Consider the following 25,632-nt stretch of genomic DNA (forward strand, 5'->3'; position numbering starts at 1 on the left):
CCTCCATACAAACCAGACTTTGCTTCGATTTACCCATTTCAGGAATCATTCATCAAGGCTTGACATTTTTTTCCCCTTTGTTTGTTGCCAGGTACTTATTTAGTCTTTATATGTCATAGTTTCCTGTAAACCGTAAAGTGAGAATAGCCATACTACTTACTGCATTCTGCTGCTTAAATGTAGTCAACAAATATTTATGGAGCACTCACTGTTCGCTGTTTTAGGTGCTGGATAAGTGACCAAAAGTTTTTACTATTATAGAGCTTATATTCTAGAGTGGGCGAAATCAGTATATTAAATCAATTAATATAATACAGTGTCAGATAATCATATGGTGTAGAAAAAAGTAAAGCAGGGAAAGGAGATGGAGAGGGGTAAGGTGGGGTGCTGTTTTATATAAGGTGGTCAGGTGGGCCTCTGAGGAAGTGATAATGAACAGAGACCTAAATGAAGTGAGGAGGTGAACGATATGATTGTTTGAGGGGGAAAGTATCTTCAGGTGGAGGGAACAGCAAGTGCAAAGGCCCCAGACAGAAACATTCTTGCCATGTTTTATGAGGAGCAAGGGCTTTGGATCACAGTGAGTGAGGAGGAGAGTGGCAGGAAATGAGATCAGAGGTAGTGAGGGCTTTTTCATAGTACTTGGGAGGCCATGGTACCAACTTTGGATTTCATTCTACGTGTGAAGGGAAGTCCTTTGAGGTGACTTGATCTGATTTACATTTACATAAATATTCCAGCTTCTGTGTGTACGTATGATTATTATTTTCTGCTCTTGCTTTGTTCATTGCAGTCATCCCTTACTAGATGCTTTGTGGAGTGAGTTGAAATCACCAGCTACAAAGAACGTCAAGCACTTTTCTTTTTTTTAAAAATAAATTTATGTATATATTTATTTATTTTTGGCTGCCTTAGGTCTTTGTTGCTGCGCGCGGGCTTTCTCTAGTTGCAGAGAGCAGGGGCTCCTCTCCGTTGTGGTGCGCGGGCTTGTTGCAGAGCACGGGCTCTAGGCGGGCGGGCTTCAGTAGTTGTGGCGCACGGGCTTAGTTGCTCTGCGGCATGTGGGATCCTCCCAAACCAGGGCTCGAACCCGTGTCCCCTGCATTGGCAGGCGGATTCTTAACCACTGCGCCACCAGGAAAACCCTGTAAAGCACTTTTCAATACAACACAGGATGTACTTGTTGATTGAGGTGGTTCTGTAGCTGCATCCAGACAATTCTATATCAGATTACCTTCAAATACACAATCCCTGCTTTTCTTGCCTTAAAGCTTAAATATTACCAGTAATATCTTCCTTTAAAACACATTTTTACCGTATTACTCCCCCACTCAACATCACAGTGGTTACAAGTTGCCTACAAAATATAAGCATTACACTGCCACATCCTACGAAGTTCTATTTCAAACTATTGGTATTGTTAACTAGAAAGCCTGTTAAACATATTTTTCAAAACAATACATGATGTACTTGTGAACTTAATAGAAGGCCTTCTTTTATTATATTTACCAAACAGTTTCTTACTGAACTCTTCCGAGACATAAGAAAATATCTACTGAATTGGGTCACCCGATTGAATAGTTCCCCCCTACTAAAAGAAATTTTTTTAAGGCAAGTAAAGGCATCTTTGCAGTAGATGACAATGTATGGTACTCGCTGGACTTCTCAGCAAAGAGTAATATGTCAAGTTTAAAAGTGATAAGAAATTCTGGTTCAGTTTTAGTAGATGACAGTGCTTCTATAAATTGTGGGCTAAAAATCTGTTTATACAATAGGAAAAGATTGGTAGTAAATTAAAATTCAGCAGAGACCTGTGGGAAGCAGTACCTTAGAGTCCAAACCAGTTATGCTGCCAAAAATATATTTGACACAACGCCACCTATTAAATATTCTTGCCAAAGTAATTGAATCTGAATCTAGTCAAGCTTTTAGGTATGCCAGTTTAAACAAGGGATAGAAGAGCATGTTAAATGACACCAAGGGGATATAATCTGCCAAATACAGAATATGGGAAATTCTGTAGGACAAATGAGCCAATTTCTTCAACAAATAAATGTCAAGTAGAGAAGGAGGATTGGGGGTGTGGGGGGATTATTGTAGATTTATAAGATTTAGGAGGCATTGTTTAGATTTTGTTTTGAACAAACCAAATATTAAAAGACATATACAAGACTGGGAAATTCAACTGAAATCTCTACTTCAGTAAAGATTTGTACTGAAGATTACAGGTGAAATATGTTTGTGATTTACTTTAAAATGATCCATTGGGGGTGGAGGAATAGAGTGTATGAAACAAAATTGATCATTTGTTGATAATTACTGAACTGGATATGGATAATTGAGAGTTTATTATAGTATTGTATCTAATTTTTGTGGATGTTTGAAATCTATATATATATTTCTTCTATCTATGTCTGTATATATACACGTATATATAATGTGTATATTTAATTTCTGCCTTTCATGTGATCTTTACAAATGAAATTTTCCTGATTGACTTCCAGGTAGAAATATACTTTGACCTTTTGCTCACTTTGGAACCCTGAATACAGACTGAACAGAACCAGAAAGTCTTCAGGTAAATAGAGATGGCTATGACTTTGTGTTAATACTGTTTTTAATCAAGCCTCTGGTCAAAACAAATATAGGATGAATTTTAACCACAGAATAAGACCTTTAAACATCACTTATATTTCTCTCCTGAAATAAAGCAAGCTTTCAAAGTTAACATAATCTCATTACTGGCACCTTTTTGATCAATAGAATAATCTTCCCAGCATGCTCAATGATCTCTTGCAGGGACTGTCTTTGTGAAGTGCTTGGTTGAAAGAACACCTTTCTTGACTGAATCAGGAACTGAATTACGAGAGATTAGTGTAATTACAGATGTTAGTTTCTAATAAAAATCAGTTATCAAAGGGGATTAACTAGACAGTTTGTCCTTACTGATTGGCTGTGTCAGTTAGGGACCAATCAGGGAAATTATACCAGTTATTTTAAACAAAATTTAATATAAAGACATTGTTAAATAGAGATTGGAGAACTAAGGTGACATGCTTAAGTCTTCTGACACAAGTTCTGACAACATGTGTGAAATGTTGCCAACCAGAGAAGCTGAGAATCAAGAGATTCGGTGCAGGGACTTCCCTGTTGGCACAGTGGTTAAGAATCTGCCTGCTAACGCAGGGGACACGGGTTCGATCCCTGGTCCAGAAGATCCCACATGCCATGGAGCAGCTAAGTCCGTGTGCCACGACTACTGTGCCTATGCTCTAGAGCCAGTGTGCCACAACTACTGCAGCCTGCGTGACTAGAGCCCGTGCTCTGCAACAAGAGAAGCCACCACAATAAGCCAGCACACCGCCACGAAGAGTAGCCCCTGTTCACTGCAACTAGAGAAAGCCTGCGCACAGCAACAAAGACCCAGTGCAGCCAAAAAAAAAAAAAAAAGACCATCTTAGATTAAAAAAAAAAAAAAAAGAGAGAGACTTGGTGCAGTACCAGGGTTTTTATTGGGGCTGATCACATAGGCACCCTCTACCTGGGTGCTAAATTTCCAACTCCCCAAGGAAAGCTGTTGTTTGGCATAAGCCATATTGCTTGCACAGTTTAGGCACAGTGAGACAGCCTTATCATTTCTGGGAATGTTGGAAACTCACCTGAAATCCAAGTTCCCAAATGCCAGCGAAGGGCCAGCCTTGTAGGCAGGTCTTTCAAAGGATAGCAGGCAGGCCTGACTCTTTGCTGCTCTAGGGCTGGGGGAACAAGGAAGAAGTTGGTGTTATTAGAACTTAGAAACTTGGTGGAGGGGTACCAAAATGCAGGAACCCCGATCTCTAAGGGGGAGGGCACTGCTTGGCTGGTGCTAGTGCCTAAGAAGCATAAAGGAGACACACCCGCTACTCCCAAACCCCACGAACTAGGGCTCAGATCTCTGAGGAGGAAGCACTAGTTGATATTGGTGTATCTGTGTTGGCGCAATGAGGCCTTTTTGATTCAGTCCTTCGGCACATTGACTAAGACCTTAGGAAACAGGTTTAGGGATGTTAAGTAACTTGCACACGCTAGAAAGCAGCATAGCCAGCAAGTAAACCCTTGTCTTTGACTTGAGTCAGAGAGCTGTTTTATCCTACATGACTTCGTGAAAGATGTAGCAACAACCTTGTAATACTAAAATTTTAGAACTGTTTTTTTTGGTCGCTCCGTGCAGGTTGCAGGATCTTAGTTCCATGACCAGGGATCGAACCTATGCCTCCTGCAGTGGAAGTGCGGAGTCCTAACCACTGGACTGCCAGGGAATTCCCATAGAACTGTTTTTTAAAGCAGGTGAATTAGACTGAGTCAAAACTAGAAATTTGAGCAAGAGGAAAGAGGATAATTGAATAACGGGGGGGCCACAAAGGGTGACAGCCTAGTTTAGGGGCTCTTCTCAGCTTTCCAGATCCAGAAAGTTTTAGTTCAGGGCATTCAGAGTTTATCAAGAAAGCAGATTCTTCCTGGTTATATGACCAACCTTCTGATCTGACCCTAGAATTCCCCTTTTGCTGCTCCCTGCCACACACTGTAGCATCTAGCCACATAGAACTGCTTCTAGATCCTCTACAGACACGGTGGTGTTTTTTTGCCTACACTGCCCTCTTTTCCTAAAGGTCCTCCTTCCTATTCCCACCCCTGTCTCCTCTATTGCCTTTCATCTGGCTTGTTCCTTTTCATCCTGTGAGACTGACCCAATGTCACCCCACCTAGGAAGCCTCACCTTAGGAATTAGATAGATCTATAGATAGCATGGTTTGATACTTCTGTACTATCCTCCTAAAATACCACAAACGTATCTAACTACTCTAACCACTTTGTATTAGAATTGTTTCTAATACAATTAGAATTGTAATTAATTACAGTTAGGATATAATTGTGTCTATGTGCACTGGACTACAAAGCAACTGAAATACTGGAGTTTCTATGGTATTTCTATAATACATGAAGCCAATAGAATAAATATTTTATATTAGGATTACCATTTTAAAAATCTGAGATATAATGTCTATTCTCCTGTCTCCTCTTCTTGGTGTGAAACATTATTTCTTTAGTCAGTTTGCATAATGTGGGTTTCAGATCTTTCATATCTTGTGTCCTCCATCACAAATAATACATTTTGTTGAGATTGCTCTTAAAAGTGCTTTTGGTACGTCAGCAAGTTCTTTTGGGATGTGGGATGTGGTTGGTTGAGGCCAGGACACCTGCCCTCATTTAAAGCTGTCAGTTACTCTCTTACTGTTACCTCACCTCATTTAAATTAAGCCCATTTCTCTTTTACTCATATTTTTTTCCTTTTAGTTTTGGGATTATTTTTCTTAATAGAAAACAAAGGAACAAATGAATTGGGGAGTTCACTTTGTCATCTGTTGTATTGAACCATCCACCTCAAGCACCAGAATTGGTTTCATTATTCTTGCTCCAAACAAGAGCTTTTTAATTTATCTTAGTATTTCATCATAAGCCTCAGCTCACTGAGAGTTTTAGCCTTTCTTGCACTATTGTTATAGGTTTCTGACACTTTTAAGTTTCTTTTTTTTCCACTCAAGAAAATTTTATTTTATCCTCTTTATAAGTTACTAAGTTTATAACCTGCTAAACATTTTACCCAAATATGGGAAAACTGCCTGGAGATGCAAAGCACAGTAAAATAATTACATGAAAAGAACAAATGAAAATACCTGTTAAAGTTGCTGTAGGTGGCAGCACTTAAAATTGGTAATTGGTATTTTTTTAAAAGTGCATAGCTTAAAAGAAAAGTTACATAGCTACAAGGTGATTCATTGTTGTTTTTTTTTTTTTTTTTTAAATTTTTATTTATTTATTTATTTTTGGCTGTGTTGGGTCTTCGTTTCTGTGCGAGGGCTTTCTCTAGTTGCGGCAAGTGGGGGCCACTCTTCATCGCGGTGCGCGGGCCTCTCACTGTCGCGGCCTCTACTTGTTGCGGAGCACAGGCTCCAGACGCGCAGGCTCAGCAATTGTGGCTCACGGGCTTAGTCGCTCCGCGGCATGTGGGATCTTCCCAGACCAGGGCTCAAACCCGTGTCCCCTGCATTGGCAGACAGATTCTCAACCACTGCGCCACCAGGGAAGCCCGGTGATTCATTGTTGATTAACTGTTTAGCAGTTTTATTTAAGAGGACACAATAGATTTAATAAATTGCAATTCAGTAGACAATCCTAGATTTGATTAATTAAAATGTAATTATGCACTTGATTTACTCTTTGGACTGCATCCTGATATTGTTAAAACTTTAAAAATATTAATATATTTTAGCTTTCTTATGTAGAAGTCTATTTTCCACTCTTGGGGGGAAAATAGAAGAATTGAAATCATGGTATACATTCAGAGAATGTTTTACTGCTTGATTACATTTCTTGGTTCACATTTAAGACTTATTTATAAGAAGTAAATTATGTAGTCTTCAATTTAAGAATAGATGAATGGGGCTTCCCTGGTGGCGCAGTGGTTGAGAATCTGCCTGCCAATGCAGGGAACACGGGTTCGAGCCCTGGTCTGGGAAGATCCCACATGCCGCGGAGCAACTGGGCCCGTGAGCCACAACTGCTGAGCCTGCGCGTCTGGAGCCTGTGCCCCGCAACGGGAGGGGCCGCGATAGTGAGAGGCCCGCGCACCGCGATGAAGAGTGGCCCCCGCACCACGATGAAGAGTGGCCCCCGCTTGCCGCAACTAGAGAAAGCCCTTGCACGAAACGAAGACCCAACACAGCTATAAAAATAAATAAATAAATAAAGTAGCTATTAAAAAAAAAAATAGGTCTCTCTAAGCTATAGAAAACAAGATTCTTAAATTTAAAAAAAAAAAAAAGAATAGATGAATGCAGAAACATCATATTGGGAAAAATAGAGATCCCAACCTAAAAAAACACAACTAGTTGCACAGCTCTGAGAATTTAATAGTAAATCAACTTTTAAATCAGTTAACTCTGGCATCTGAATGCAAAATGTTTATCAGTATTACCTATATAGATGACTATTAAGAGATATGCAGCATTTTCAAAATCCCTGTGTGTTCTTTGTATGCAAGTTTGTTACACTGAGTTCTGTGGTAATTGTACTCTTTTCAGCAATATATTTTTTCCCGTATGATTGTTTGTCTCCATGTTATTGAGTCTCAGAGAACTCAGATTTCTGGCTGAGTATGTCTTCATTTTTGTTTTTGTTTTACCAGAGATAGATCTTCCCATCCTCTCTGTTTTTCAAGTACCTTCAAAAGACAAGAAAACCTGTAAGACAGGAATCTGATGCTTAATCTGAAGGGTGCTCAGGCCAAGATCTATTTACTCTTGACCCTTGACCCTTGAACCCCCACGGGGGTTAGGGGTGCTGACCCTCCTCATAGTCTAAACTCCGAGTATAACTTATAGTCGGCCCTGCCTATACTTGGCTCCTCTACATCCATGGTTCTGCATCCTCAGTTTCGAGCAACTGTGGATGTGGATTGTGTAGCACTGTAGTATTTACTACTGAAAAACACCCAGGGCTTCCCTGGTGGCGCAGTGGTTAAGAATCTGCCTGCCAATGCAGGGGACATGGGTTCGAGCCCTGGTCTGGGAAGATCCCACATGCCGCGGAGCAACTAAGCCCGTGTGCCACGACTACTGAGCCTGCGCTCTAGAGCCCGCGAGCCACAACTACTGAGCCCACGCACCACAACTACTGAAGCCTGCGCGCATAGAGCCCATGCTCCGCAACAAGAGAAGCCACTGCAATGAGCAGCCCGCGCACCGCAACAAAGAGTAGCCCCCGCTCACCGCAACTAGAGAAAGCCTGCTCGCAGCAACGAAGACCCAACACAGCCGTAAATAAATAAATGTTTATTTAAAAAAAAAGAAAAGAAAGAAAGAAAAAAACCCACCTGTAAGCAGACCCTTGCAGTTCAAACTCATGTTGTTCAAGGATCAACTGTACTTCAAACCATTCACTGATGCAGCCTTTATGATGTATGCATAGACAAGGCAGTCGTGCTATAGTATCTCTCTGCTACAGGTCTTCAAGGCATATTCCACATTCCCCAGCATCTTTACTCAGTATATCCTTAGATTACCAGTTGATCATAGAAGAATATGTGGAATATGGAGTCAGATGGAAGAAATGCATAGGGCAAGATTATGTGGGAAGGGGCTTGAAGCTTCCATCTCTTTTTTTTTAATAAATTTATTTATTTATTTATTTTTGCCTGCATTGGGTCTTTGTTGCTGCACACGGGCTTTCTCTAGTTGCGGCGAGCGGGGACTACTCTTCGTTGGCAGTGAGCAGGCTTCTCATCGTGGTGGCTTCTCTTGTTGCGGAACACGGGCTCTAGGCGCACGGGCTTCAGTAGTTGTGGCACACGGGCTCAGTAGTTGTGGCTCACGGCCTCTAGAGCGCAGGCATAGTAGTCGTGGCGCACGGGCTTAGTTGCTCTGCGGCATGTGGGATCTTCCCGGACCAGGGCTCGAACCCGTGTCCCTTGCATTGGCAGGTGGATTCTTAACCACTGTGCCACCAGGGAAGCCCTAAGCTTCCATCTCTGAGTGTGCCACTCTCCCCAGTCTCCATGTATTCACTGACCCAGAAGCTACTGATTATTTTTCTTATGTAGGCCTCCTATCATCTTTTGACCTTTTTTAAAGTCTGATTTTATCAAGATGCTTCTTATTTATTCATATTAGTATCTTTGTGTTTGAACTCTTTCCTTTTTGGAATAATTTGTGATTTTATAGTATGTAATTTCTGCCAACATCCCCCTTCTTAAACAGTCTTCCTTCTAAGAATCTGGTGTAAAAATTAAATAATATATATACTGAATGTGTTTGTATATGTATAACGTTAATTAATGAATACATAAAATACACTTAACCATTGGGGAATGAGACATGTGAGGTAAGGCTTTTACTTTTCATTTTATATCTTTTGGGAGGGTACTATTTGAATAATTTATAATATACATTGTTTTTTGGAATCAAAACTAAATTATTCATGACATTGGATTTGGCAATGATTTCTTGGATATGACACCAAATGCTCAAGCAACAGAAGAAAAAAAAAGATAAGTTGGACTTCATCATATTTAAAAGCTTGTGCATTAAAAGACACTGTCAACAGGGTGAAAGTCAACACACAGTGAATTAGAAAAACTCAGTTTCCCACCTATGTATTTCTCCTGTGTGTCTCCTTTGCCACTCACACAAAACAATTCACTTTTTGTCACCAAATGTGTGGAGGTTTGTCCCACACCAAGTAATTCTCTGTGACACCAGCTGGGTGTCTTACAGTTTAACTCAATTCTAACACTGTCTACCCGGAGATAGTGTCAGATCCCACAGGCTAAGGGCTTAGTCCCACAAGACTGCACCCGCCCTACTTCATATGCCAATCACAAGTAGTAGGTTCCCAGGTTACCCACAACTTCTGTCTGGTTTGCATACAAATCAGAGGTTCCCATAACCCTCTACTCAGGTTCGATTAATTTTTTAAAATTATTTATTTTCGGCCACATCCCATGGCATGTGGAACTTCCCCAACCAGGGAGCAAACCCTTGTCCCCTGCATTGGAAGCATGGAGTCTTAACCGCTGGACCACCAGGGAAGTCCAAGTTCGATTAATTTTTTTGAGAGGCTCACAGAACTCAGGGAAACACTTAAGTTAACTAGTTTATTAAAGGATGTGATAAAGAATACAGATGAACAGCCAGATGAAGAGATTCATACGGTGAGGTCCTGGAGGGTCCTGAGTGCAGGAGCTTCTGTCCTCATGGAGTTGGTGTGTGTCACCTTCCCAGCATGCATGTGTTTGCCAACCTGGAAGCTCTCTGAACCCCATACTATTGGAATTTTTTTGGAGGCTTCATCACATAGACATGATCAATTATTTACTCCATTTCCAGCCCCCCTTCTTTGGAGAAGTGAGGAGTGGATGACTGAAAATTCCAAGCTTCTAATTATGACTTGGTCTTTCTGGTGACAAACCCCAATCTAGTAGCCATCCAGGAGCCCACTCAGAGTTGCCTCAATAGAATAAAAGATGCTCCTAGCGCTCTTCTCCCTTAGGAATTCACTAAGGGTTTTAGTAGTTCTGTGTCAAGGACACCGTCAAAGACCAAATATTAGAACAGGAGATGCTCCTAGTGCTTTTATCACTCAGGGTTTTACAAGGGTTCAGGCGTTTTAGGAGCTCTGTGCTAGGAACTGGAGGCAGATATATATATATATATATATATCTGTGGTTAACAATAACCACAAAAAAAAAACCCAACTCAATTAAAAAATGGGCAAAAGACTTGAATAGACATTTCTCCAAAGGAGATACACAAATGGCCAATAAGCATATGAAAATATGCTAAACATCCTTAGCCAATAGGCAAATGCAAATCAAAACTACAATGAAATACCACTTCACACCTATTAGAATAGCTATAAAAAAAAAAAAAGTGTTGGTGAGGATGTGGAGAAATTGGATTCTTCATGCATTGCCACTGTAAAAGGGTGTAGCTGCTTTGGAAAACAGTTTGGTAGTTCCTCAAAAAACTAAACATAGAATTATGACTCAGCAATTCAACTCCCAGGTGTATATACACCCAAAAGAATTGAAAACAAAGACTCAGCAGGTATTTGTACAACAGTGTTCATTGCAGCATTATTTATGATAGCCAAAAGGTGGAAATAACCCATGTCGATCAATAGAAGAATGAGAAGAATGGATAAACAAAATGTGACATTTATATATATATAAAATGAAACATTTCTCAGCCTTAAAAAGAATGAAGTTCTCCATGTTCTTGGATTGGAAGAATCAATATTGTGAAAATGACTATACTACCCAAAGCAATCTACACGTTCAATGCAATCCCTATCAAACTACCAATGGCATTCTTTACAGAATTAGAACAAAAAATTTTGCAATTCATATGGAAACACAAAAGATCCCGAATAGCCAAAGCAATCTTGAGAAAGAAAAACGGAGTTGGAGGAATCAGGCTCCCCAACTTCAAACTATACCACAAAGCTACGGTAATCAAGACAGTATGGTACTGGCCCAAAAACAGAACTATAGATCAATGGTACAGGATAGAATGCCCAGAGATAAACCCACGCACATATGGACACCTAATTTACAACAACGGAGGCAAGAACATACAATGGAGAAAAGACAGCCTCTTCAATAAGTGGTACTGGGGAAACTGGACAGCTATGTGTAAAAGAATGAAATTGGAACACTACCTAACAGCATACACAAAAATAAACTCCAAATGGATTAAAGACTTAAATGTAAGACCAGACACTATAAAACTCTTAGAGGAAAACACAGGAAAAACACTCTTTGACATAAACCACAGCAAGATCTTTTTTGACCCACCTTCTAGAGTAATAAAAACAAAAATAAACAAATGGGACTTAATTAAAAGTTTTTGCACAGCAAAGGAAACCATAAACAAGACAAAAAGACAACCCTCAGAGAGAGAAAATATTTGCAAATGAAACAACAGACAAAGGATTAATCTCCAAAATATACAAACAGCTCATGGAGCTCAATATCAAAAAAACAAACAATCCAGTTAAAAAATGGGCAGAAGACCTAAATAGACATTTCACCAAGGAAGACATACAGATGACCAAGAGGCACATGAAAAGATGCTCAACATCACTAATTATTAGAGAAATGCAAATCAAAACTACAGTGAGGTATCACCTCACACTGGTTAGAATGGCCATTATCAAAAAAATCTAGAAATGATAAATGCTGGAAAGGGTGTAGTGAAAGGGGACCCTCCTGCACTGTTGGTGGGAATGTAAATTGATACAACCACTATGGAAAACAGTATGGAGGTTCCTTAAAAAACTAAAAAATAGAACTACCGTATGACCCAGCAATCCCACTACTGGGCATATACCCTGAGAAAACCATAATTCAAAAAGAGACATGTACCACAATGTTCATTGCAGCACTATTTACAATAGCCAGACATGGAACCAACCTAAATGTCCATCCACAGATGAATGGATAAAGAAGATGTGGCACATATATACAATGGAATATTACTCAGCCATAAAAAGAAACGAAATTGAGTTATTTGTAGTGAGGCGGATGGACCTAGAGTCTGTCATACAGAGTGAAGTAAGTCAGAAGGAGAAAAACAAATACCGTATGCTAACGCATATATATGGAATCTAAAAAAAAAAAAAAAAAAAGGTACTGATGAACCTAGTTGCAGGGCAGGAATAAAGAGGTAGACATAGAGAATGGACTTGAGGACATGAGGTGGGAGGGGGAAGCTGGGGCGAAGTGATAGTAGCATCAACATGTATACACTACCAAATGTAAAATAGTTGGATGGTAGGAAGCAGCAACATAGCACAGGGAGATTGTCTTGGTGCTTTGCGATGACCTAGAGGAGTGGGATAGGGAGGATGGGAGGGAGACTCAAGAGAGAGAGGATATGGAGACATATGTATGCATATGGCTGATTCACTTTGTTGTGCAGCAGAAACTAACACAGTATTGTGAAGCAATTATACTCCAATAACGGTCTATAAAAAAAAAAGTTCTGACATATGCTACAACATGGATGAACCTTGAAAATATGCTAAGTGGAATAAGCCAGACACAAAAGGACAAATATTGTATGATTCCAATTACATGAAATATCTTAAAAAGACAAGTTTGTATAGACAGAAAGATTAGACATTACCAGGGACTCAGGGGAAGGGTGAATGAGAAATTGTTGCTTAATAGTTACAGAGTTTCTGCTTGGGGTGATAAAAAAGTTTGGATATATATAGTTGTGATAGTTGTACAGTAGTTTGTACTTAATGTAGAAATGCATTTAATGTACTTAATGCACTGAATTGTATACTTAAAAATGATTCAAATGGTATATTTTATGTTATATATATTTTACCACCAAATATATAAAAAAAAAAAAAAGATGGCAGCCAAATATGGCTAATGGGCCAGAGTTTGCTGTCCCTTGCCATGGAAGATTGTGGCATGAGAGTCCATTTAACCCTGCTTTAGCTCCACCCACCTGAGGGTTCCCAGGACCATTTATGTTGACAACCTAATAGCAAGACACCTCTGCTTGTTATCCTTGCTCAATGTCTAAGAGTCCCTCTAATAATCATTCTCTCCTTTAGCCTCATTATTATACAGCTCAGTGCTTCCTCTTTCCTGATTTTCACTCTTAAACCTTTCCTTTGTGCCTTTGGAACCTCTAACCTGTGATTCATAAAATCTCCTACTCCTCAATATATCTTTTTATCATAAGCATTTTTCTTTTATTTATATTTCAGTTAGCGTATTATATTGATATTTCAGAATGATCAGGTCATATTCTCTGATTTTTATTTCAGGAGAATAAAGGAGGTGTTGCATCCTGTGGTGTTGAGAACAATTGCCTTGGCTGAAGTTTGGCTCCCTGTAAAGCTCTTCTGTGCTTTTTCTCTCATATCGATGCTGCTCATTCTTTCTCACCCATAGGCACATTTTATCTAAAAGTGGGTGGGGGTGGGTGGCTGCTGAACACCGGGTACATTTATTTCTCCTTCTGACCATGGAACATGGGAGATCTGTCTGCCTTCTCCCAGAATTCAGATATAGATGAGAAAAGAGGCTTTGATATGCAGTGTTTCTCAATGCATGGTAGTAGGCCACCTGTAAAGATTATCAACTCTTGGGCTTCACCTCAAACTCACTGAATCACTCTCTGGAATTTGGGTTTACAACCTACACATTTAAGAAGCTCCTCAGGGGGACGGCCCTGGTGGTCCAGTGGGTAAGACTCCAAGCTCCCAATGCAAGGGGCCCGCGTTTGATCCTTGGCTGGGGAACTAGATCCTGCATGCACGCCCCAACTAAGAAGTCCACATGCCTCAACTAAGGTCCACATGCCGCAACTAAGAAGTCCATGTGCTGCAACTAAAGATCTCGCATGCCCCAACAGAGATGCTGCGTGCTGCAACTAAGACCCAGTGCAGCCTAAATAAATAAATAAATAAATATTTAAAAAAAAAAAAAAAGAAACTCCTCAGGGACTTGAGTGCTCTTAGAGTTTGAGAATCACTGCATTAGTGGGAGAGAAAGAAGGTTTCAGAACTGAGAGCACGAGCATGTTCTCACCCCTCCAATTTCCACATGTAGAGACTCCTGGAGAGGCATAACTATTGATAAATTGCCATGAAGAAAGAAAAATGATTTTAAAAATTATTTTCAATTAATCACCATTCCAAGAAAGAAAATGGTTTTTGAGAACTTTGGGAAGGGGCATTTGCCAACCCATCTACTACCTGTGTACTACCTGTGTACTTCAAGGTCAAGAGAGCAGGACCCTTGTGTCCATCACTCCTCACTACTGCTTTCAGACCATTATTTATCCCCCTTTTTGTGAAAGCCCGAGCTTCTTTGAGGTTCATATCCTTAGGGGATAGTGTCATCCTCTATCTGGCTGCATCATTGTCATCTCATGGAAGACACGTTTGTTTACTTGTAGTGGATGCTATAGGCTGCCCAGATTCCTTTCTCTCTCCTCTCATAACTAGAGCTGTTGGAAGTTCTTTGGGTGACAGCTCTCTGATGCATCCCTCTCTGGGTATTGCTTGTTGTTAAAGCTGCCTCTCCCAAGGTCATGCCCTCTGCCCGGGGAAGCTCACATCCAAAATCATGTTGATATGGGAATATAAAGCCTCAACTCCCTTGCCCCAATTTGGGACAACTCTAAAGGGCCAAAACATCTACAGAGTTCCCCATAGAATTGAGGTCTTTGTTGCAACTGAGTGGCGGTTCAGCTGCTGCTTCTGCCTGATTCTGATTCCCTCTGCATGCAAATCTCCATCTCAGAGTCTGCTTCATAGGGAACCCAACCTGTGATCCAAGAAAGGAGACTCTAAAATGGGATTTTTTAGATCTGGATCACCTGCAGTCTGGCTGGCAATGAGGACCCTCTTACTGGTGGTAGGTGAAGCGCTAATAGCTCCTATTGAGATATTGGGAGACAGACACTGAAAGGCTGAGAGTGATTAATCACTAAGAAATTGTTAAGTGTTAAAGCTGGAGGGCATCATTGGTAGTATATAAGGAGAGGCTCATTGTCTCTGTCTCCAGCCAGAGAGCAAAAAAGGCTGATGGTCAGGTCCAGGACTTAATATTAAGAGTGGCAGAACTCCAGGGACTTCCTTGGTGGCGCAGTGGATAAGACTCCACACTCCCAGTGCAGGGGGCCCGGGTTCAATCCCTGGTCAGGGAACTAGATCCCACATGCATGCTGCAACTAAGAGTTCACATGCCACAACTAAGGGGGCTGCATGCAGCAAGTAAGACCCAGCGCAACCAAATAAGTAAGTATTAAAAAGAGAAAAATTCAGCATTTCTGCAAACTAATAAAAAAAAAAAAGCAGAGCTCCAAAAGTGGACAAAATTTTCAGCCTCAGCATTTCTCTTATACAAAGTGAGGGCACTGATTGGGAAGGATTTCAATCAGGAGAAATAGGATCAGGACATCCGGGTCAGTGCACCCAGGCAACTTGAAATCCTAGGTTCCCCTGAATCCTCTGGGCCTACAGATGTGGCCTAATCCTCTCTGAAAAAGCTAGTGCTCCCTCTTTGCTTGAAGAAGATACAGAAACCTTTGACTTATTAGAAGACAGGTGCTCCACTCAAGAATTTTCCTTCCTGGACAACAGACCAATAACTGCGGTTAAGTCATACATCACCTGGCCAAGGAAATGCTGGGCCTGCTAAGGGAGGAGAGGGACACCTCAAAGGAGTCAAAGGACCTAGCTAACATGTACCAGCAGGAGCTGGAAAATGACATAAGGAACTAACTTCTGAGGGTCTCAGATCAAGGGGTAGGGCTGGGTAGCAGAAGGTAATGGATAGGGAGGAGTTATCGATATGGGAGTGCTATCCCATGATACGGAATACGCTCACAAGGATCAGGGGAGGCAGCGCTAACACTCTACTGGGATGGCTCACATTAAGTGGTGTACAAATGGCAGAACTACTGTGGAAGATCGTGGAAGAAGGGATCAAAAGGCTCAGAGAGGTGGGTATGCTAGAGTAGGTATTCTACACTAAGGCTAGAAAACTTAGAAGATGACTGTGCTCCACCGGAAAGCTCAGAGGACACTCCTTTCCCTAAAGCAATAAGAAATGTGAAAGGGGCACCGGCATCACTGAACAGGACTGAGGGGAAGTGAGTGAGGTACTGGCCTCAGGTTCAAAATTTAAGGGGGTGCCAAAAATCTCAGTAACCATGATAAATAATATTTTAATATGGTGTTTAAAAAATAATGCAGAAAAGTCCATGATGAACAAATGTCAAAATTTTAAAGACAGGATCAATATTACTGATTTTTCCCTTTGCCTCAGACTGCAATATGGCTCAGCACAGCACTGTTACTCATGGTGACTGTCCTTTACAGGCCCCAGGTGATAGTAGCAGAAAAAGTTACATAGCTTAGCTCCATGAAAGCAATGGGGATGATGGGATCCCAAAATAGAGGCCAAGTGGTGATGCTTCACCCTCAGAAGCAAGGTGGGTACAATTATGATTAGCACAGGGTCGAAATGGCTGCGTCGGGGGTCCTGACCTGGGGAAAGATACAGAGATTGTTAATGCAACAGGGTGTCCTTAGAGGCAAGATTGATGGGCAGCCTACAAGGATGTTGCTCAATCTATACAACCAAGAGAAATCAAGGTTGGATGTTCAGGAGGCTGAAGGCAGCTATTCCAGTAAAAATTTTTCAAAAACTGATCCTTTAATAGTTTCCATGCCTGAGCTAGTTTTCAGATGTAGAACTCTGATTTCAGACCATTTGATTGAAAGAGAAGCTAGGTCCCCAGGAAGTAGGACCATGTAACACTATGGTAAATATGTGTTAATGAATCCCCTCGTACTTCTCCAAAGCCACCTATCATTTGCTCTGGTAACTGTTCATTGGGAAAAGTGGAATAACCAAATGTTTTGAGTGCTGTGGACCCTGTACAAGTTGACATTGATACCCAAAGAGTCATAATAGTCTCTGTTAGAGTGGGAATCTAGGGTTATAAATGGAGTCCGGGCCCAGGTCTGGCTCATAGTGCCAAGTGTCATTTCCCAAGTTCCCAAATGTTTAATTGGAATGAATATAGTTAGAAGTTGGCTAAACTGTCGTATTGGTTCCTGGAATAAGAACATAGTAGGGAAGGCTAATGAACAGCTTCCCTCACACTCAGCCAGGATAGTAGATAGAAAACATTATCATACTCTAGGAAGTATGGCAGAGATTAGTGCCTTAAAGACCTGAAGAATGCAAGGGTTGTGGTCCTCATCATGTCTAAACTGAAGTCTGGCCCTTACAAAGGCTGCACAGACCCTGGAGGATAACAGTAAACTATCACAAATTCATCCAAGTAGTAGCCCCAGTTGCAGTTGCTGTGCTAGAGGTGGTAGCTAGAGCAGATTAATGTGACTTCAGGTACATGGTAAGCAGGTACTGATTTGATGAAAGAGTTGTTTTCCATCCCTAACAATAAGGATTTAAAACAGTATTCATTTTCTTGAACTGCACAGGAGTATACATTTTAAGTTTTACTCCTGGATTATGTTAACTCTCCCATAATATGGTCTATCATAATAACGCTATTATAATATAGTCCTTTTTTTTTAAGTTTTTCTTTCTTTTTTTAAAAAATATTTATTTATGTATTTGGCTGTGCCGGGTCTTAGTTGCAGCACGTGGGATATTCATTGCCACGTGCGAGATATTTAGTTGTTGATTGCGGGATCTTTAGTTGCAGCATGTGGGATTTTAGTTGCAGCATGCGGGATATTTAGTCGCTGCATGTGGGATCTTTAGTTGCGGCATGTGGGATCTTTTAGCTGCAGCATGCTGGATCTAGTTCCCTGACCAGGGATCGAACCCAGGCCCCCTGCATTGGGAGCAGAGAGTCTTAACCACTGGACCACCAGGGAAGTCCCTATCATAATATAGTCTTAAAGGACCTGGACAGCAGAACGTCATATCAATCCATCATATGGATGGCATTGTGTTAATCATGTTAATCAGACTAAATGACAAGGAAATGGTAGGTACATTGGAGGCCTTGGAAAGACATATATATTCCAGAGGGTAGGAGATAAACCCAATGAAAATTAAGGTCTTCTTCATTAGTGATATTTTTAGGGCAGGATTTCCCAGGGTGGCACTATTGACATTCTGGGCCAGAAAGTTCTGTTGTGGGGAGCTTTCCTGTGGAACTTATGATATTGAGCAGTATCCTATGCTCTAGATGCCTGTGATTGCTCACTTTACCTTGCTTTAGGTGTTACAAGCCAGTTCAGGGAGAAAGACACATAGAAACAATTATAATACAAAGTGGCTAGAGTAGTTAGAGATGTTTGTGGTATTTAAGGAGGATGGCAGTATCAAAGCATGCTATCTATATCTCACTCCTCAGGTGAGATTTCCTGGGTGGGGCGACACTGGGTCAGTTTTATGGGATGAGGAGTAAGCCAGGTGAAAGAGAGTACAGGAGATGGGGGTGGGAACAGGAAGGAGGACCTTCTAGGAAAAGAGGATTAGGTTGTGACAACCAAAAATATCTGTAGACATTGACAAGTATCCCTGGAAGACAAATCACTCACAGTTGAGAACCACTGTGTTAGGGGCTTAGTGGTCTGGGGCATGCCTGGACATCCCCTCCAAAGTAAAGGACAAACTATTGCATCTTGTACCTCCCATCACTAGGAAAGAATACTCTGCCTAGTAGGTCTCTTTGGGTTTTGGGTGACATCAAGAACTGCCAGCTTTGTACTACTATTGTTGTTATTACTGCCAACATATCTAGGTTGACTCTGGTACCTGCCTACAACAGATCACCTGTCATTGACCTAAGGACCCTAGTCTGTCCAACATCCCTCACCCTCTTTCACAAATCCTGTTTCTCTGGTCCTGACCTCCCACCTTCCTTCACCTTCAGCCAGTTTCTTAGTTCAGCTAGTGAAAACAGCCATCCTAAGCTGAGTCATTAGTGACAGTGTTTCCTGCCCTTGTATGGTACATCTATCATTGAGAAGCCAGTAGCAAAAATTATGTGGCAGGTCTCTTTGTAAGCTAGCAGAGACAGTACAGAACAGGAAAGTTTGGCAGATTCCTTCATTCAATATTAATTTAACCATTCAACAATGTAGTACTGCCAGGTACCACAGGTACCTGGCCTCATCTCATGCTACTCTTCTCCCCCTTACTCCACTCTAGACACACCAGCCTTCTTGCTGTTCTTGGAACACCCCAAGTTCACTCTCACCTTGGAACATTGGCACTTGCTACGTCTGGCATACCCTTTCCCCAGGTCCTCATTCCCATACTTCATTTAGGTATCTGCTCGGATGTCATCCTCTCAGACATCTTGCCTTTTCTGTCTATCCTGCCACCCTGCCCACTCTCCCCTTACTTTGCCTTATTTTTCTTCATAGCACTTGATAGTACCTGAAATTATATAAACACACATAGATTTTTTAATCTCTCCCTCAAAGAATCTGATCTCTGTGAGGAGAGTAGCTTTTTATTTATTTATTTATTTAGCCACGCTGTGTGGCGTGTGGGATCCTAGTCCCCTCCCCCACCAGGGATGGAACCCGTGCCCTCTGCAGTGGAAGCACTGGAAGTGTGGAGTCTTAACCACTGGAGCGCCAGGGAAGTCCCAGTGAGGACAGTATCTTGTTCAACGTTGTATTCCCAGCATCTAAAGTAATGTCTGATATATGATGGGTTCTTGCTGAATATTTATTGATAGGTCTTCAAATATTTTTTGAATAAATGAATGGTGAAATTTACCTTTAGCATTTGTTTTAATGAGGGTTCAACTGGATAAACAGACCAGTAGGAGATACATATTAAGACATTTATTGCAAGGAATTGGTTTACACGATTGTGGGCACTGGCTAATAAGCAAGTCCAAAATCTATAGGGCAGGCTATTAGTAAGGGCAGGCTGGAACTCTCTGGCATAGGCTGAAGTTGCCGTCCATGGATGGAATTTTCTTATTCAGGGAAGCCTCAGTTCTGCTCTCAAGACCTTTCAACCGATTGAATTAGACCCACCCAGATTATCTAGGACAATCTCCTTTACTTAAAGTCAGTTATTATGGACTTAAAGCATATCCACAAGGCCTTCATAGCAACACCTATGTTAGTATTTGTATGAATAACTGGGGACTGTAGCTTAGTCAAGTTGACACATTAGAAGACCATCACAGCATTCTAGGTATCTGATGCTTCTGAGACACAATCCTCTTAGCTATCTGGAACACCTACTTGACTTATGTGTGCTCTGAATCTAGGTATTTCACCACTATGAATCAAAGACAGCTCTCAGCTGACTTTTAGCTAGAAAAAGAAGCTGGTTAATGAATTCACACAGATGTTAATATATGCTCTTCTGTTCTAGTTAGGCCTGGTAAAGCTGAAAGGAAGAGAAATCACCCAAGCTAGTTCAAGAAGAGCAGTATTATTTAAAGAATGTGCCTTTGGAAGCTTGGAGCTGGAGGTGATTCTGGATTCAATGTAGTGGTGGGGACTCAAGCAACAGGAGTTCATGATTCTTCAGAGGAAGTGACAATTTCCTCTGATTCTTTCTGTTTCAATAGCAACTGGCAAGTTCATTTCATACTTCAAGTTAAAATTTCCAGGAGAAGGAATCTTGGCTTAGCCAATGATTTCCTTTGTTTATGGACAGGGTGTACATACTGTATTCCAGGCCAGGTTCTAGGTAGCTTGCCAGGTGCCTGTCTCTTCCAGAACAACCCAGTGCTGTTCCCCTAAATAGAGAGTTTGGTCAGGTCAGTTGAAGCTAGAAGGGAAAGTCAGGCATGACAGGCACATTGACTGGCATATTCAGAACTTAGCATATTCAGAAATAAAACTATAGTTTTGGAAGTTTAGACATAACTGAAAGGCAGATGGAAGTAGATCTTTGGCCTAGGGTAGGTAGAGTCTGATGTCCCTCTGATATAGGAGATTTCTGGAAAGCTCAACATTACACATCAAGATTGTGGTCCATTTATCCTGTGACAGTCCCTTTATCTCTGAAAAGATGGGCTTGATAAATTGTCACTGGCTTTCCGATAGCATGGAGCTTCCAGGCCTTTATAGCTTTATCTCCAAAGGTAATTTGTGCAGTTACAACTAGCACTTAACATTCTGAAAAATTATATCTTGGTTTTTGTCTAGAAAAATTATGCATACTTGCTACTTTGCAGTATTTTTTAAAAATAAATTTATTTATTTTTGGCTGCATTGGGTCTTTTTTGCTGTGCGTGGGCTTTCTCTAGTTGCGGCGAGCAGGGGCTACTCTTCGATGCGGTGCGCAGGCTCCTCTTTGTTGAGGAGCAGGGGCTGTAGACACGCAGGCTTCAGTAGTTGTGGCTCGTGGGCTCTAGAGGGCAGCCTCAGTAGCTGTGGTGCATGGGCTTAGTTGCTCTGTGGCATGTGGGATCTTCCCAGACCAGGGATCGAACCCATGTCCCCTGCATTGGCAGGTGGATTCTTAACCACTGCGACACCAGGGAAGTCCAATATTTTTTTGAGATTAGGAAAAGCAAGCCTTCAAGTGTCCTTGATAAGAAATGGAATGGACTTTCCTTTTAATTGGGTGTCATCACTCTCAATGGTTTAGGTTATAAAAGGGAGGGGAGATCACCCCTTCTGACTTTTGAAATTAAAAAACCTCACCAGAAAAGGGTAGGAAATCCATTTTAAATAATATCTGATTATTATTTATTAATATTGGAAATGGAAAGTAAAGGGTACTTATTAAAAAATCCTTGTTTCTTACTGTGTAAAAATCCAAGTCACTGTTTTATTAAAGACAATTCATCTTTTAGAAGATTAAGAGAAGGGAGTCTCACTTGATCTTTGGCAAAGTCTCTTATATCTCACTACCCAATATATGTCCTTGCCCTACAAAAGTAACTTAATACCTAGGAACCTAGAGAAATATACACAGAATACAAAGCGGCCAGCAGGCACAGCTTTTATCTTGTAAAGACAAAGGACATGTGACAAAGCATAGTGTTACAAATGCTTTCATTTAATTTATTTTTTTCTGTTTATAAAGATAATACATGCTCATAGCAGAGTATCTGGAAAATACTAAAAATTATAAAGAAAAAAAACACTCAAAATTCCATCATTCACAAATATCCACTATTAACATTTTGGTGAATTTCTTTTTCATATATTTTTACATGACTGTGATTGTCTTGTATAAACGAATTTAAGATAAAAAATCATGAATCAAGAAATGCAACATACTTGCAATCTTTTTGCCAACATGGATGAATTCTTTTAGTTTGTTGGTTACTGATGGACATATAACACCCTTTTCTAATTCATTATTTCTCATTCATTTTCTTTTATTATTTTAAAATATGCTATTTTGTATCTATAAAAGAATACACGTAATCTATGTGTAGGTTATAAACCATTTAAGGAATGTCTGTGGACCCTCTGACAATCCAAGAACTAGAATTTATCAACAATAGGCATAATAATCTACATGTTCCTCTCTTATCTCATCCCCTTCTTCCTCCGGCTACTGTTTAACCTAAATTAAAACAATTAAATCAAACAAATGAAAACTTTAACCCATCAAATTGATTTTTTCATTGATGCTAATAAAAAAATCTCACTTTTTTGTTACTAAAGTTTCTACTATATATTTGTATTGAGTCAGTCATACAGCAAGGTAAACTGTTTTCTTTGTGATAGCTATAACCTGACCCTTACCTGCTTTACAAGGCTGCTTCCAGTACCAACTTCCCTCTTAAGTTCTTCTGTTCTTCAGAGTCCAAGGCCGGTGTGACAATACAAGCTTATGCTCATATAGCTGATGCTTAGAAGAAAAAAGACCGCTGTATTTTTTTAGTATATATTTTATTTATTTATTTTTCACATCTTTATTGGAATATAATTGCTTTACAATGGTGTTTTAGTTTCTGCTGTATAACAAAGTGAATCAGCTATACATATACATATATCCCCATATCCCCTCCCTCTTACGTCCCCCTCCCACCCTCCCTATCCACCCCACCGCTGTATTTTTACCTTTTAAAAATTCCTGATTTAGGAATGACGTTTAGGATTAAGAGAGGCATTTCATTAGTGTTAATGCTGATGATCAGGGCTTTTCTAAGAACTCAAAAAGTTTAAAAAGGCTTTAAAAGACTGGCAGAGTTCCTGCTGTGTAACTTAATAACTGTGTGATATTGCACAATTTATATATACCCCCCGCCCTAGTTTTTTTCTCTCATTAAATGCGATTAGCTACAGTTTATCCACTTTATGGGATTTATGGGATTAGCATCAATTTACCCACTTTACGTGAATTTCAATAGGGTTTGGGAACGTATATTGTAGACGAAACTCCTATCCAAATGGTATTTAGAAAGAAAGAAAAATGACCTTGAATTACAGCGCGAGGGTTGAGACTGTTGTAACTGTTTCTGTAACTAAGCACTGCAACGGCTGAGACATGCTAAAGAAAGCTTTTGTCTGGCTCCAGAACGCCGGTCCGGTGAATTTGGAGGAAGGGGATTGAAGGCCTGAGGCTTCTTCCAGCCCTGAAACCGTAATGTTTCTTTCAGTGGCTGTTTTTAACTGCCCTGGTGTACCCCGGTGTAATCCACTTTACTCCAGGTCAGAGTTACTCACTTTAAGGCACTAAGGCTCACCTAGCCCTTTTCTGGTTTACCGGGAAAACCGCCTCCGGGCCCAACCCTGGCTCCTCCCTCCACCCACAATGCACCTCTCTGTTCTATCTAGGTGGCCGCTCTGTCACGTGTCATCGACGGAGCGCGCTCCCGCTTGGCGCTTGCGTGGAGAGCGGCCCCCAGCTGTTTTTCTCCGTGGCAGCGGCGACGAGCGGAAGTTCTTGGGAGCGCCAGTTCCGTCTGTGTGTTCGAGTGGACAAAATGGCGAAGATCGCGAAGACCCACGAAGGTAAGCGGTCTTTCCCTTGTTACGTAGGTTCTCCGCTGCCCAACCTGCTAAGACTTTGTCTTCCTAGGTTTTTGCCTCTTCCTGTGGTTCCTTTTCTGGGGGCCCGAGCCCGCGCTTCGGGGCCCGGGTCGTCTGCTTGGCGCCAGCGGCGCAGGCCACTGCCCCGCGTAATGGCGTCCTACTCGTACACCTCTGACAGGCGCTTTGTTCCGTGTTCGGGGGCTGCTGCTTCAGCGTTGCTTTTTTTCTCTGACCCGGGGGCCTCGTCTAAACGGCTCACTAAGGAAGATTCCTGGGCAGGGGAGCGGGGAAGAGCGCGTGGGAACAAAGTCTTTCTCGCCTCTCGGAACTGTCGTTGCCATAGTTTGTGCATGGGAGAGTCAGAAAAGCACTGAAATACGGCAGCCGCTTTCCGGGCACCCTTCAGTCGAGTTTAGTCAAACTGAGGCCCATTACTCTTAACCTTGGTTAATCTTCAGGTCTTAAGGCGTCCAAGATACTTATCTTGGTTTTTTGTTGTTGTTGTTCGAAATGATTGGGAATAAAATCTGGTAGTTTTTCCCTCCCTGGATCACTTTTAGTATAATATGGGTCTTTTTCTTCCTCCAAAGAAAGCAAAGGTCTTTTTCTTTCCACCATATTATTGGTGGAAGAGAGAAAGGCACATTAAATGGCCAAAGCATTTGAAGTAGTTCGTCGTTTTGTGGAATACAGAGTATGCATTAGGAAAATGTTGGGTATAGGCTGGAGTCCCCCGTCAGGGAGTATCCAGAAATGACAGGAAGTAGGGTCACTGTTGAGAAAAGACGAGGCATGGGAAGTTGGAGCTGCATTCCTTGATTTCTGACTTGGAATCTGAAATTTTCATCAAACACGAGCTTCCAAGAGTCACTTTTATTTCACACATCGTATCTAGGTTCCTAGCTCGGGGTTAGTCTGTGAGAGGTAATAAAGACTAAGGCCATCAAGTTTTACAGCCTAGTGGGGAAACAGATATGTATACATCTTCATTCTTGTATGAGGCAAATGAATGCTTAAAAAAAGTGTAAGCAACATGTTCTGGGAACCTGTGTAACGGAGTAATTAATTTATACTTAGGGCTGTTTCATAGAGGAGGTGAGGTGTCCCTGGTCTAAAAGGATCAATCGGTTTTAAGTTAGGGGAGGACATTTGAGCCCGAGAGACCATCTTGTACCTAGGCAGTGAGTCGTGAAAAATGTGTTTGAGTGGTTGGCTGTAGCAGGAAAAGAGAGTGCAAGGAGGGAAAAAGTAGATGCATCTGGAAATGTTGGTTGGGGCTATTAATAATTGTATCACCCATGGGAACTGAAGTCTAGCTTTCTGCAACTTACGAAACAGGCTAATGAAGTGGCAATAACTTTAATATTTTTATTATTCTTGTTAGGTATTTGGGATTTAAACACTGTTTTAACCCCTAAGTGTTTTTTAGGCATTTCTGTCTTTAGACTATCTCAAACATACTCTTTGCAAAATAATTAGAAAAAGTAAAGATGTTGGCTATTCTTGTTTATTCAGGAGTAGAATATTTATTTGGGGCATTTTGTGGCTTTGATTATTTGTTTATTGGTATCTTTATCATAAGATACTTTTGGATAGGAA

At 41.0% G+C, this 25,632-nt stretch overlaps 1 protein-coding gene across 3 annotated transcripts in view; it reads left to right on the plus strand.

Annotated features, from left to right (window-relative positions):
* SF3B1 (splicing factor 3b subunit 1) overlaps positions 1 to 25,632 on the plus strand; it is a 61,059-nt gene that overhangs the window by 479 nt on the left and 34,948 nt on the right. For 2 of the 3 annotated variants that reach the window (XR_011074133.1, XM_068544727.1), the window contains exons 2-3: positions 2,505 to 2,578; positions 23,836 to 24,012. Coding sequence is in view for 2 of the 3 variants with exons in the window: in XM_068544727.1 (XP_068400828.1) it covers positions 23,985 to 24,012 (28 nt within the window). In the remaining variant the exon portion in view is untranslated. Of the gene's footprint in view, positions 1 to 2,504; positions 2,579 to 23,835; positions 24,013 to 25,632 lie in introns of those variants that run through there. The other variant, XM_068544725.1, reaches the window with a different exon arrangement.

The sequence above is a fragment of the Eschrichtius robustus genome, chromosome 5 (genome assembly GCF_028021215.1).
Source record: "Eschrichtius robustus isolate mEscRob2 chromosome 5, mEscRob2.pri, whole genome shotgun sequence".
In the NCBI taxonomy this organism is placed as follows: domain Eukaryota; kingdom Metazoa; phylum Chordata; class Mammalia; order Artiodactyla; family Eschrichtiidae; genus Eschrichtius; species Eschrichtius robustus.